This window comes from Ursus arctos, unplaced genomic scaffold, assembly GCF_023065955.2.
Source record: "Ursus arctos isolate Adak ecotype North America unplaced genomic scaffold, UrsArc2.0 scaffold_18, whole genome shotgun sequence".
Classification (NCBI taxonomy): Eukaryota; Metazoa; Chordata; class Mammalia; order Carnivora; family Ursidae; genus Ursus; species Ursus arctos.
This window is the reverse complement of record NW_026622852.1, coordinates 28,579,456-28,593,814: the sequence shown is the minus strand read 5'-3', so window position 1 is coordinate 28,593,814 and position 14,359 is coordinate 28,579,456. Positions and strand designations below refer to the sequence as shown.

General features: G+C 40.7%; 1 protein-coding gene across 4 annotated transcripts in view; it reads right to left on the bottom strand.

Moving 5' to 3' along the window:
• Positions 1–14,359, bottom strand: part of NCBP1 (nuclear cap binding protein subunit 1) — a 37,914-nt gene that overhangs the window by 7,887 nt on the left and 15,668 nt on the right. For all 4 annotated transcript variants that reach the window (XM_026506171.4, XM_026506173.4, XM_026506172.4 and 1 more), the window contains 10 exons: positions 11,956–12,053; positions 11,166–11,229; positions 9,397–9,507; positions 8,580–8,644; positions 7,082–7,144; positions 6,767–6,841; positions 4,533–4,636; positions 2,440–2,562; positions 930–1,032; positions 15–108 (listed from right to left, as the gene is read on the bottom strand). In XM_026506171.4, the coding sequence (XP_026361956.1) occupies positions 15–108; positions 930–1,032; positions 2,440–2,562; positions 4,533–4,636; positions 6,767–6,841; positions 7,082–7,144; positions 8,580–8,644; positions 9,397–9,507; positions 11,166–11,229; positions 11,956–12,053 (900 nt within the window). The remainder of the gene's footprint in view (positions 1–14; positions 109–929; positions 1,033–2,439; positions 2,563–4,532; positions 4,637–6,766; positions 6,842–7,081; positions 7,145–8,579; positions 8,645–9,396; positions 9,508–11,165; positions 11,230–11,955; positions 12,054–14,359) is intronic.

The following is a 14,359-nucleotide window of genomic DNA, read 5'->3' as shown; positions in this document are numbered from 1 at the left end:
ATTAAAATTCTTACCTGTGGGTGGTTCCTCCAGACCTCAAACATAACTCTTAGAACATGTAACTTTCCTTCATCACTCTCAGCTAGGGTTTTGAAGACTTCATGAAACCTTTGGACAGTGGGGGTAAAAAGTACCACAGATAAACTCAGTAAGGATTTTAAGTTTTTCAGAGCCTTTTCGATGCTACTCAATTTACAGTGCACTACATAAATGCAAGGTAACAATGTTTACCATTAAGGATATAAAAGGTATGATTAGGAATTCATGGTTTGTATGAAATTTGTCACGGAATCTTAGAGATTTTCCATACACCATTGTTAGCCCAGGACTAAAGTTTACTGTGTATCTAAGACGAGGTGAGGGCTAAGGAGCTGTCTCCAAACACAGGTGAAGTATCCTGACTGCACTTTCTGTGGGAACCCTGCAGCAGAGACTTGGAATTTGAGACGGGGGGTGAGCAACCCAGGTCCTCTGCTCAGCTGAAGGAGTATCTGTAGGCCGCTCTTCCTCTGGATTGTCTGTGGAGTTAGAAAGCTCTGTCTTTAGATGCCAACCTTTGGGTGACTCCCCAAAATGTAGCTGGCTCTCATTTCTGCTTACCTTCCTTTAGAAAGATGTTTAGACAGGGTGGGAGCTTCTTGACTATATATATATATGATTGTCTTATGGACCCAGGTTTCACTAGTTTCTCTAAAGGTCCACACGGAAAAATGTACCTGCCATGGACATAGGCAAACTGTTCATACAGACTGACAGGAGCCAAACAGGGTGTCAGCTGCTACAAACCAGAACCACTGTATTAAAATACACGACAATACTATGAAGATCTTCACGTTCAACAATGTCAGCTAAAAATTACTATTCCACTGGTATACACCAATCAACATTCCAAACCCTCCAGACAGAGGATGTGTTCTCGTTGCACTTACTTTGCAAGAGCACTAAAGGAGTGGCTGAATGATTTGGCTGCCAAGTGTAGCAGAGTCTGTACAAAGACCTCTATTTTCAAAGGGTTAAAGCTGAATCCTTCATCTGAAAAATATTCCACAGTAAGACAGCTAGAAAATACAAGTAGAGCAATTCCTTGGTCCATCACCTGGAGCGCTAGATGGAGGGCGTGCTCACATCCACGCATTAAGTCAGACATGTCAGTCATGTCTTCGAATACTAACAAACAATAAAAGACCACTGCTTATTTCAAATACTCAAAACAAACCTAAGCATAATCTGAATTCTTAGTTTTTTGGGATCGGTTCCCTAATTCTTCTATATGATCCATTTCTTTTACAAATAACCACATAAACTTCCTTGTTCGTATCTCTCTGTATGGTGGCAAAATAATATGTTAATAAAAAAATTCAGCAGACACTTAACAGTTAAGTCTTAGGATGTCTGACAATGTCTAAATTTACTACCATCATTTTGACATATGCTTTCTCCTAAATATATTTTCTATCATAATACAAATTTCTTAGAAAAATCCAAACAGGGGCGCCTGGGTGGCACAGCGGTTAAGCGTCTGCCTTCGACTCAGGGCGTGATCCCGGCGTTATGGGATCGAGCCCCACATCAGGCTCCTCCACTATGAGCCTGCTTCTTCCTCTCCCACTCCCCCTGCTTGTGTTCCCTCTCTGGCTGGCTGTCTCTATCTCTGTCAAATAAATAAATAAAATCTTAAAAAAAAAAAAAAAAGAAAAGAAAAATCCAAACAAAATTTTAGCAATAAATAACCCAAAGGCCATTCACGTTTTATTCTGATTTAGTCATTTACTATGCGCGTGTCCTTATGCACAGCTCCAACAAAAAAATTTTCCCCGAAATGTTACCCAGTTGTCCCAGTAGACTTTTCAACTGCCTCACTGATTTCTCTCTTCTGGTGCCAGTATCACATTGTTTTAGTTACTGTAGTTTTCATGATCTCTTTTAATACCTGATAAGGCAAGTCCCTCTCATCATTTTCTGTTTTGTTCATTTACTGATTCAGGTAAACTTACAAATCATTTTGCCTATTTTCCCACTCTGGCCCAGACAAAAACCTAGGGATTGTGGTTGGAATTACATGGTACATACTCAGTTTGTGTTAAACATTATTATTATAATAGTTTAAATTGGTGAAAAATCCAACTTTATAATTCGCTGAGTCCTCCCATTCAGGAACCTTTCTAAAGTGAAAGCGGGGAATGTTTAAAAATCTCTAAATGATAGCAGCGTATTTTACTTTGTGTTTAGTTTCTAAACGGAATGTAAGCTAGGTCACAGGTGAGGAGCTCTTTTTATATAAGGGAGAAAGTAGCTGGGGTTCTAAGAACCACTGACACACCGCACAGGCCACTGGTTAGGAGCATCTGCTGCGACTTAAGAGGAACTCACATTATGCTTTATACTGATGCTTTAACCTGGCCTATACACGGATCCACCGAAGAATACTTAATCCCTTACCGTCATCGTCATCCTGGTTAGGGTTTGGTACATCTTTCAGAATGCTGAAGATTTCATCATTGGTTGCTTTACTTTTAAAGGCAACAGCTAAACAGAGGGCGACTGAATGTCCAGGAAGAGAATCTAGGCACAGAATGGGGAAGAGAGCGGATCAAGTTTTAAGACTGTTCTTGTAAATAAATAAGAAACTTCTATGACTGTCCTTTGACAGCCTTCAAATCCCTAGGCTTTTCTTAAGCTCAAAAGCCGAGACTTAATGTATTTCTTTCATTTTGGTCAGTGCCCCTTCTTCCTCCTTTTTCCTGAGACAGTGACAACGAAGTCTGAGTTTGAACAGGGAAAGGCTGCCAGTTTACTGGGGTTTTTTTAAATTGCTTCTGTCTTTTGCTGAGGCCACACACTTGAATCTGTGTAAGCCAGGTGCTCTTATGCTGTGACTCCACGTATTTACTATTAGTTACTATCTGTTGAGTCCTTATTGTATAAAATTTGCACTAATATATACTGTATGGCATCACCAGAGCAACTGCAGATCTTAGGGCGGACAAAGGGATAACAAAAAGAATCCTGACATAGGAGTTGCTAAGCATTTTGAATGAATGAAGTCAATTACAATAGGTCACATGTGCTGTGTGCTTTTCCTTGGAAGTGGGAGAGAAAATAAGAAAAAGAGAATCCCCTGTCACTGAAGGGTCTACAACGTATTAAGGAACCAAGATAGTCACAAAAAATGTAGTGAGAGCAACACAAAACTGGCTCGCTAAAGGTTCGTATTTATAGAAGAGTAGAGTGGGCCAGACCCTAGAGAGAGCACAGGAAGTGGAAAGAAAAAGGGCTTTCCAGACTTTAGGCACAAATAAAGGCAAAACCGAGAACCATGAGCCCGGAATAGATAAAAGAGGAAGTGGCCTGGCTGCAGCAGGAGTCCACTTGGGAAAAAGTCACAAATAACGTAGGAGGGACAGCTGTTAGGCTCAGCTGCTTCTACGGGAAAAAAGCAAGCTCAACGTTCAACAGAAGTTTGAGCTCCTGCTATCAAAGACCGCCTTATGCTTCTCTGGGCCGGTATGAGGCAGAGCTCAGACCTCAGCACGCGGCCGCCTCCAGCTCTGCGCCTGCAGGACAGCACGGCGGGGAGGGCGACGCTGCTCTGTCAGCGGGGGTGGATGTGAGTCGGGGCTCCACCACTCGGAAGCCATCTCACTGTGGCTTCACGTCTTTGAAGACATTTCTCATTGTAAAACTGGTCTAATAAACACACTAATTCTCAGAGTTGTCTCAAGGATTAAGTGACACAGTGACATAGGAAATGTACTCAGCATTGGGACCCTGAGCTTACTTCAAGGTAAACAGGTGTAGTGGGGGGGGGGGGGGCGTGGAGAGCCAGGGGCGCAGGAGAAGGCAAGGGAGAGGAGTGAGTTTCCAGCTGTAAGAAGTGCCGCACAGCACAAAGTGGGAGGCCCGCGGCGCAGCCGTGTGCAGTGCCATCTGCAAGACTGACGTGGAGAACCTCCGCACCTAACTCCGTACCAGTGATCGCCGATGCACGACAGCTTACCTTAAGCGCACAGCACAACATGGCGCATCACAGTACAGGCCCTCTGAGTCACAGTGTAATCTCAGACATGAGGTAACCAAAAAGTAAGAAAACTGTATTTAAAAATTTACTTCTAGCGGCATACTGCTGGTCAAAATACAGTCTCTGTGCACCTGTGCTCCCACACCAGAACTGATATCACATGGTCATCAATTCAGATCATCTCACCGCCGTGACAGATGCACTCTCGTTTAGTAAGTTCTGGCTCTACATTCAACTTGCTATACTTAGCAGCATGTTTAAAATAATGTCAGGCATATCACATTGTAGACACCATTAAGGAAAAAATCTTACAAGCCAATAATAACTAAGCAAATCATGAATCTTCAAAATGACGACAGGGCAAAAACAGTGACCAGTATAGATCACCTTTCAAACAGAAAAAATATAAACCCAGGAATAGAAAACGTTCACTTTCACCACCTTAAATAACTGACTTTAGAGAATGCTGGTGTCAGTACTTTTAAAAGGCAGCGGGATGAACTGTATTACTTACTGCTACTTTCATCTCCGTACTTGTAAATGCAGGTTGGGTTTGCAGGACATAGAGCTGAGAAGGTAGGAGGAACAATATCTAATATACGCTGATGATAAGACAACCTACAATACAAATAAGAGCCTCAGAAAATACCGTTCGTCAGTTCCATTCTTTGGTAGCCTCCAACTTACCGGAAAATCCCATCTCTAACACCCTGGACTCAGCTGACAGCCAAGAAGCCAAAGGGGAAAACAAGTCCTTTAAAGCTTTTGCCTATGGCAGCATACCGAAACTCAGGCCTTCTTCAAAACTTTCTGGTTCACAATGAGGTGTGGGCCATGGGTCTACGAGCCTGGTGACCAAGGATGTGGAGTGGTACTGGGGTAGGGTGGGGCAGGGGAGAGTCTCCATGATGGGGAAACTGGTTATACTGCAGCAAATAAATATGTATCAAGGCTAAGGGGAGCCAAGTTTCCTAGTTCCTGAAAAGGTATTTAGAAATCATGGCAAGGGGAAGGCTAGAAAAAATGAGGTAGAGTTGGAGGGATACACACACCTAGGTGGATATAAAAAGCTATGTACGTGTGTGTCTGTGTGCATAAATGTGTATAGACTATCTTTGTCCATTCAAAGAGCAATGAGCACATCAAGTGTCCAGATCTTGGTTCCTAAATACCATACTCCACTATTAGGAACTTGCGCTCCGTGAGGGGCGCCTGGGCGGCTCAGTTAGTTGAGCGTCAGACTCTTGATTTTGGCTCAGGTCATGAGCTCAAGGTCCTGGGATCGAGCCCCACATTGGGCTCCCTGCTCAGAGTCTGCTTCTCCCTCTGCCTCTGCCCCTTTCTTGCTTGTGCGTGCATGTGCGCGCTCTCTCTCTCAAATAAATAAATAAAATCTTAAAAAAAAAAAAAAAAGAAAGAAACTTGGGCTCTGTGAATAGAAGATTCCAGGGGAGGGGCAAGGAAACACAAGTTGTGCCTGGAACAGCTTATGCCAAAAATAAGGAAATGCTTAATGAATGGAGGGGGATATTAAAAGAGAAAAAAAAAAAGACCCAGGAGGCACAAGGGACTCTAAACAAATCAGGGACAATTTTGGCATCAAAATTAATAATGACAGCAAGAGATTATAACTCACTGAAGGAAACTGAAACCCATTAGTCCCTACTGATATATGAACACAAGAATAAATAAATGGGCAAAAAAGGATAGCGCTTTCTTACAGGAGAATGCCAACTAATAAAAGTAGGGAAAAAATGGAAAAAGAGAATCATTATTTGGCAATCATCATAGCGGTGGCAGATACAAGTAGCAGTTGTCAGTAAACGTTTGATGCAGGATAAGATGGGCATCATCTCAGGATCTCTCCCACAAAATATTAATCAATTACAAAGGGAAGAATGGTGAATTTAAGGTGGAGAAGCCTGGCAGACACTGCCATGACCAGGGGACCCAGGCTAACATTCCCAGGGCTAGGGCTCGTGTGCCTCCCGAATGCGATGCGCGAAGACGACCAACAGTACAAATCCCGAGTCTGGTCAGGGGCACACGTGAGGGCGACTCAAAAAAGGCCTAGATTCTTTAAAAGATGAAAGACAGGAAAGAGTAACCGGTCAAGTGAGGAATGTGAAGCGCATGACAACTAAATGCTACCGTGTGCTCCTGGATGGGACTCCGGCCCAGAAGAGGAAGACAATATCGCGACGGCTGGCCGGGACCCGCGCGGGCTGGACGGCTGTAGCCCTGCAGCACAGCCTGGCTCTCCCCCGGAGCCCCGCGCGCGGGCCGTGCAGGAGCGCGTCTTTGTTGTGGGGAAAGACACAAGGCACCACATCTGCAGCTTGTTTCCAGAGGGTTCGGAAAAAGACCAATGTGATGGGTGTATATATATATAGAAGGGAAAAAGAAGTGAACATCCGAACAAATGTGGTGGAGTGTTAACAACCAGGGAATCTAAAGGAACAGGATAGAGTTCTTTGCACTACTTTGGCAACTATCCTGAAATGTAAAATTATTTCAAAGTACATTTGACAAAAAAACATATTGGCCTAATTCACACTGAATCCAGATGGCACAGTTGCTTCATTTTTTTAGCCTAAATCTTGACTAAAAACTGAAAGGGGAAGAGAGGCAGATACTTGGATTTAAAAAATGACATTCTGCACAAACATCACACATACAAAGAAGAGAAAAACTCCCCCCCATAGAAATTAGGAGAACTAAGCTGAGGAGAAAACAGAAAGAACTCACCTCATACATTTTTCTAGAACTTCTCTTACAAACTTTGGTTTGGGACTTTCAGGATCTTGAGTAAGACAATCTGACCTAATAAGAAAAGGGTAGTTTTATTATAAGTTCTTACACATAATCTGCACTTACACCTAATGTGTACTTAGCTACGAGTTTCCCCATACCTAAAATTATTTCATTTACACACACACACACGTATACCAAAAGTATTTCAGACTCCACAGAAGACTGCTTTTATGTTATAGCTTTAAATGCTTAATTTTCTTTATTATGATAACTGCAGAGAAAGAAAAGATAAAACATACCACCACTTACCAATCTTCCCAACTCCAACGGAACTGGAAGTTACTTAGATGATGGGAAAACCAATTAATAAACCTATAGAGAGAAGTGGGCAGGGGGTGGGGGGGAGATAGAAAAGGATGAATGGTTGCAGTTTGTAACAGGAACTTATATAATCCTGCAGACAAGTAAAATCCTCCTGTATAGAGTTAAATGAAAAGCATATCCCTGTACCAAAGCTGTTACCTTTTGCTGTCACTTGCCCTTTTCTCTGCAAATCCTGTAATTCATCTTCTCCCAAAAATAATGGTCCCCTATCTCACTCCTTGTAATAGTACTATCCTTTTTAAGTGAAAAACAGATAATATCTGAGTGCCTGTTTTGTGCCAGACACTATATATACACATGTGTGTCTCTATGTATACACACACATATATATATAGTTGAAATCTCACAATTACTTTCAAATAATGTAGTATTTCCCCCCATTTCAGACAATGAAACAGAGGCAAAAGAAAAAAAAAGATTAAAGCAATTGCGATAAAACGTTTCTAAGTGTAGTATCTCATCCCCACACTATACCCTTTTCACCACAAATTATACATCTCTCTTCCCCTAAAAATAATCTGATCTAACTAGAAATCACCTTAGTATACAGTATAATGCTGTGCAGTTTGTAAGAGCCCAATATATAATTGCTGAATTTCACACGGCATAAATGTGATGTCCAACACAACCCCTAGTTTCATTAATTACATTGGGAGAAAAATCAGAAGACGCTTTCTCAAAGCATGTCCCTCACAGATCTGCGATTGCAAGCCCTGACATTACTCAGGATAACAGGTCTGACATAGAACAGTGCTTACTGATAACGTTCAGATATGCAAGCTGAACACTGCACACGAACGATCACAGTAACTGCAGAAATGTTCAGTACCTATCCCGATCTGACCTGGGAAACGGACAGAGGTGCAGACCAGCTGACAGAGGTGGTATACAGGATTCCCCCAAAAGAAGACAGTGGGCATTCAATTACCACACCTCTAACAACCCAATATGGTCTTTTGTATAAACTGAGTCTTCAAGCTGTAGTTATGCAGAAGCTAATTATTTTAGAAGCAGATACTATCTATAAACAAAAATACATACGTAATATACTTACACATAATAAATATACAGTATTAGACCCTGCTTCTGCATAGGGGATAGTTAGTACAAACCCTATTTTAAAGGCTTACATACCCAATTAAAAGGAAAAAGTATAATTATACCAAAGCACCAAACAAACAAACAATGAATGAAATTAAAGATAACCTCAGCATGGCCATCATTTCATACTGAATTGTCCTAGAAAGCATAATGTTACATTACGAGTTCTATTATTATACAGAGGATTATTTTGGGGAGACAAGAAAGAAAAATCAACTTAGAAATTCTAAAAAGGCAAATGTTTTACTGATCAAATTCTTTTATACAGTACAGGACGCAGAAGCTGCTAGCCGTCAGTGTAGGAATAAGGCAATTACTATACCTGTCTACACACGTAGTGTTCATCGTGTCCAAACGCATGTATAACATTTCGGTCGCCTGTGCAAGCTGTGAATTTGAAGATAAGGAAAACTACTCTCCATCCCCCTTCAAAATAAGTTGTGATAAAAAAATAACATTTCTTAGATGTCTAATAATGCTAAGCATCTTTTCATAGAACTGATTTTTTTTAAAAGCAGCTTTGAGTTACCAATGATGTACAATAAATCTGACCTGTATACACCCGTGAAATAAACACAGTGAATATCTGTATCACCTCTCCTCTAAACTTTCCCCCTGCTCTTTTGTAATCCTTTCTTCCCCTCCTCCCCTGTGTCTGCAAGCAAATATTGGCCTGCTGTCACTGGATTACTCTGCATTTTCTTGATTTTGTGTAAATGGAATCATATAGTATAAATTCTTCTTTGGCAACTTTTTTCCAGCATACTTATTTTACAGTTCATTCAAGTTGTTGCCTGCACCGAAGATGTGTTCCTTTTTATTTCTGAGTAGTATTCTATTGTATAGATGTGACAAATTCGTACATTCATCATGTATGGATGGATATTTGGATTGCCTCATTTGCGTTATTATAAACTTTCTATGAACATTAATGCCCAAGTCTTTGTAGGGAAATGCGCTTTCATTTCCGTTAGGTAAATACCTAAGAGTGGAACGGCTGGATTGTGCTTAACGTATGTTTAACTTCTGAAGAAATGGCCAAACTTCCCATGAAGTGATTTAAACGCACAGAAAGAAATATTTACTCATCTTTTAAAGCTGGGCCAGAGAGTCAGGTTTAGAAGCAAAGGGAAGGATACCACTTGGGGCAGAGAGCCGGGCTGAAGCTTGCACAGCTCGATGAGCAGTGTTGTGTACATCACGTCGATGTGCGGGGGCGCCGGAAGCCGAAACAGCTCTGCAAAGATCACCTACGAGAGATCATGAGTTAGCACTCCATTCACAGGGAGCGCTGTACTTCCATCAGAACGACCTCAACTTTCTAAATGTAAACTCTGACTCCATGGCATTCATAATGAAAAATCATCACGTTTTAATCTTTCAAATGATGCTCTTTAAAACATGGAGATCTGTAGTTGGATACTGTGATGAAAATTTCATCTTTCTGTAACTCCATCAAATAAGAATATGCAGAAATTAATGCTTATTTGCTACTGCCAAAGAACTGTGCCATTCAATTCCAACTCTGCAAGTATCAGAGTTGATTCAGGCTGGTGATCCACCAGGGCCTCATTCCTAGAAGTAGTAAAAACGCTCACTAGGTTCTGAGCATGGGAAGGGAAGACAGTCAAGTCATTCCGGGCTGCTACTTCCACACTGGTGCCTGGCCATCTTGTTGGTAGTCCAAGATTTCTTTGCCATGACTGTTGTTCAGAAACTTATTTCTACTCTCCCTATATAATTCATGGACCACCTATCTAGAACTCTAAAGCCTGGTCTGCATTCTTTCTTCTCACTCCCATCTCCCATCCCTCTGTACTTGATTCTGATGAATTTTTACACATTTTTCAGATTTGGAAATATGACTTATATTTTGCATTTCAACAGACGTGTCAATGAGTCAGGTTCATAGTCTAAACACACTCTCAAGTTTTATAAAGATAGGACAAATGCAGTATTTGAAAGAAAGCGCACAAATGCAGTATGAATAAAAAGTGAATCTGTAATACATCATAACTACACTCACTTTCAGGAATATTTTAACATAAAGGTAATGCAATCGACAATCTAACTCACGTATGTGTCAAGTAAAACACTGTCTTTTAGAACAAAAATCTCTACAAGGTGTTCAACTTTACTACTATTGCCCCTCCACATGACCTAATATGGGGGTCAAAAGCATCATCTCTTTTTCCTACTTCCGAAAACAATGGGCTTTTATAATTTCTAGGAATAAATATTCATACTTATCCCTACCTTGTGATACAGGGAATAATACACTAGAGTAAGGAGATGCTAGTAATAAGAGGCCAGATAAACACAGTTAAGGACAGGTTATTTGCCTAAAGTAATACAATATTTTTACTTATTTTTTAAAAAGATTTTATTTATTTGACAGAGAGAGAGCGCGCACGCACAAGCAGGGGGAATGGCAGGCAAAGGAGAGGAAGAAGCAGATTCCCCACTGAGCAGGGAGCCTGACATGGGACTCGATCCCAGGACCCTGGGATCATGACCTGAGCGGAAGGCAGACACTTAACCAAGTGAGCCACCCAGGTGTCCCAGTAATACAGTATTTTAAAGTATTCAAGCCAATTATGTATCTGGTAAGTGGACAATGTATTCAGAGGACTGGAGATAACTTACACTATCCACGAATGAAGACATACTATTTAAATAATTTATGGGCAACACAAAATTCCATTTGGCTACGGTCTCAACCTCCTCTTTTCTCTTTACTAACATGGCTAACAGAGCACCAAAACCGGTAGCAATTTCCTTGCTCCCGTGTTAATTTTCAGTACCTGACAAGTTGCAAGGGGGAAAAAAATCACCAAGAGTCACGTACACTTTAAAATCAGCAGAAAGATTCTGAAACTTAGAAACATGCTCCACGTGGAATGCATACCTCAACTATGTGGTAGTTCAAGGGGATCTTGTTCTTCCCGGGATAGCTCACCAGCTGCGCAGCACTATAAAAAATGTAACTGAAGTTTAATATGTATACAGAGATGCATAAAAAAGATCAAATAAGCAGCTCCAAAAGCAGCACATTTGGATTCAAGGGAAAGAAATCTTTTCTGAAATGCTCTAGATTTTAGGCACTTCACTTAACTATAGACAAATTACTTTGTTTACCACAAGGAAACTCTATAATGCATCCTAAACTCCTTGCAAGAGCAAAAGGAGTCTGAGTAATAAAGCATATTCAGATCTACTAACTTGAAAAGTGTTAACAGAAAAGACCGCTCCCCAATACTGTATTCCTTTCCACCTTAAAATCCAAACCAAAACTTTCTAAGGCTTAAGGAAATACCATAAATAACTTTTCCAAAGCTTGATACATAAATGCTAGAAAACTATTAATATTCTTTTATTCCCATAGCATTCATACCAAAAACAGTCTGTTATTCAAGTTAGTTTGTCCGTAGCCTATGGCAAATATCCACACAAAAAAAGCCAACATTATGTGCACATTACTATAAAACACTACGGAATTATGAAGCAGCCAGAGAGATAGTATTTGAGTGTGAAGGGCCTTGAAAAAGCACAGAAGTGTCTTAAGAGATTGGTCTTATTTAGCAAAACAGGGCAGAAGGAAGAGAAGATTTTATAATCTTAACATACATTCTGCTCTTTACCAAATCAAAACTGCTACTTTTTCTCCACTCAAAAAGTTACCATGAAAAGAATCTTACCAAGTCTTCCTTTCCTTCCAGTGGGACTTAATGATGCAGTGAAGATTCTCTTCTATGACAAATCTTTCAACTGAATGACTCCCTGGCATTACAGGACCCTGGAAAGAAAACCAAATGTATATACTACAAACCTAGAAAAAGAAAAGATACTCTTTCATCTATCCAACAATTATCTGAGAGCTTATGTTCCAGACACTGCACTGGGTGCTGAGGATAAAAGTTCAGAAGTGTGAAAACTCCTATCACTGTCCTATTCACGTCTATCGACAATACAATTAGACTGGCAGTGGCAGCATTTCTTGTGGTGCCCCTGACACCACACTGCCATCATCCATCTCAAACCAGAGTTTATATTATTAGCTCTACATGGTTTGATTTTTTTAAACCAAGAGAGTGGATTAACTTCCATAATAAATACGGAGAGAGGAAAAATTTTTATTTCAAACACTGTATAAACATAAAAAGTCAAGTATGCATTGAAAGACAGCCATACTCAGGGCACCTGGGTGGCTCAGTCAGTTAAGCGTCTTGTCTTTGGCTCAGGTCATGATTTCTGGGTTCTGGGATCGACCCTCCCCTCCCCCCATGTCGGGCTCCCTATTTAATGGGGAGCCTGCTTCTTCCTCTCCCCTTCCTCCCCACTTGTGCTTTCTTGCTCTCTCTCAAATAAAATCTTAAAAAAAAAAAAAAGACAGCCATACTATATTGTTTAAAAAAATGGTTAAAAAACATTACCTGCATGATATTATTTTTTAAGTATATGCATAGCAAAGAGTTTATTTTTACTTACTTACTATTTACTATTGTAGACTTTTAATCTCTATTAATTTTTAATTTTTTCAAATAAACATTTTTTTCAAAGACCAAAACAAAAGAACCAAATCCTTTTCATTTTCAGGGGAACAAATACTTTGTATGTTTATGCTCTTCTGGCAAAGGAAAATGGGGACACTAGAGACGCAACATCAATTAAGTATAAATATAAGTTTACTTATAAATTAAGTACAAATACACAAGCAACATCAAGAGAAACACATTCTGAGGTCCTATTCTAGTTCCTCTTGTACAAAGCTTAACTACAAAACTTCTAGCCATCTTAAATGTATATTAGATTTCCAAATAGATATCCCTAATTAGACCATTACATAATGTTGACTAAAAGCATTTCGCTATATATGCAATATAGCAAAGTGGGTAGCAAGCTAATAATTCTGTACATATAACTGATTATTTGACAATGTTCTATTCTGAGACAAATCATATATATACTAAATTTTCACTGGCCAAAAGCAATTTACGGTAGGACGGAAAAGAGACAACAGGAGAAAGAAAACTCAAGCTTGATCTGAGGTGGTAATACTGGTTCTCACGCCAGTGGTTCTCAAAACGGGGCAATTTTGCCCTCAGGGGTCACCCGGCAATCTCTGGAGATAGGTGCAGTTGTCACACCTGACACTTCCCCTCTAGATGCCACTGGTAGAGGCCAGGGGTGCTGCTAAGCATCCCACAGTCAAAGGACAGCCTCCCACCACAAAGAATTCTCCAGCTCCAAACGTCAACTGTGCCAAGGCTGAGAAACCCTGCTCTCTGCTGACTGCGATGTACTAAGCAATGGGTGTGGTACTTTAGCCAGAACCGATCCAGTAATCACCCTGCTTGCTGCTGGGCTAGTCAAGCTAAGACAGTCATTCAAATGCAAAGATATAAAATAAAGCAGACTGAAAATGTGAGTTTTTATACCAAAGGTTAATATCAAAATCATACATTTTCTTAATTGGTAAAGTACAATGGCTGTTAACAACTTGGCTTCATAATAAAGAATGTGTATATTTAAAACCTACAGTCAGCTTATACTCACCTTTGAGGTTTTTAAATTAAAAATATTTTAAAAAATCTTTTTAAGATTTGAGAGAGAGAGAGAGAGTGTGTGTGTGGGGGGGGGGAGACAGGGCAGAGGGAGAGGGAGACAGAATCCCAAGCAGACTCCACGTGTAGCACAGAGCCTGACACGGGGCTCCACCCCAGGACCCTGAGACCATGACCTGAGCCGAAATCAAGAGTCAGATGCTTAACCGACTGAGCCACCCAGGGCTGCTAAAAATATTTTATAGTATTTAAAAAAACAATTATACAGTATGAATAAGACGACAAGCTGGAAGGGTTAGAGAGAGATGGATAATCTCAAAAACTGGTTATTTTCTGGGGCGCCTGGGTGGCTCAGTGGGTTAAGCGTCTGCCTTCGGCTCAGGGCGTGATCCCGGGGTCCTGGGATTGAGCCTGGCGTCAGGCTCCCTGCTCAGTGGGGAGCCTGCTTCTCCCTCTCCCTCTGCCACACCCCCTGGCTCGTACTCACTCTCTCTCTCAGATAAATATATAAAATCTTAAAAAAACCAAAAAACATACC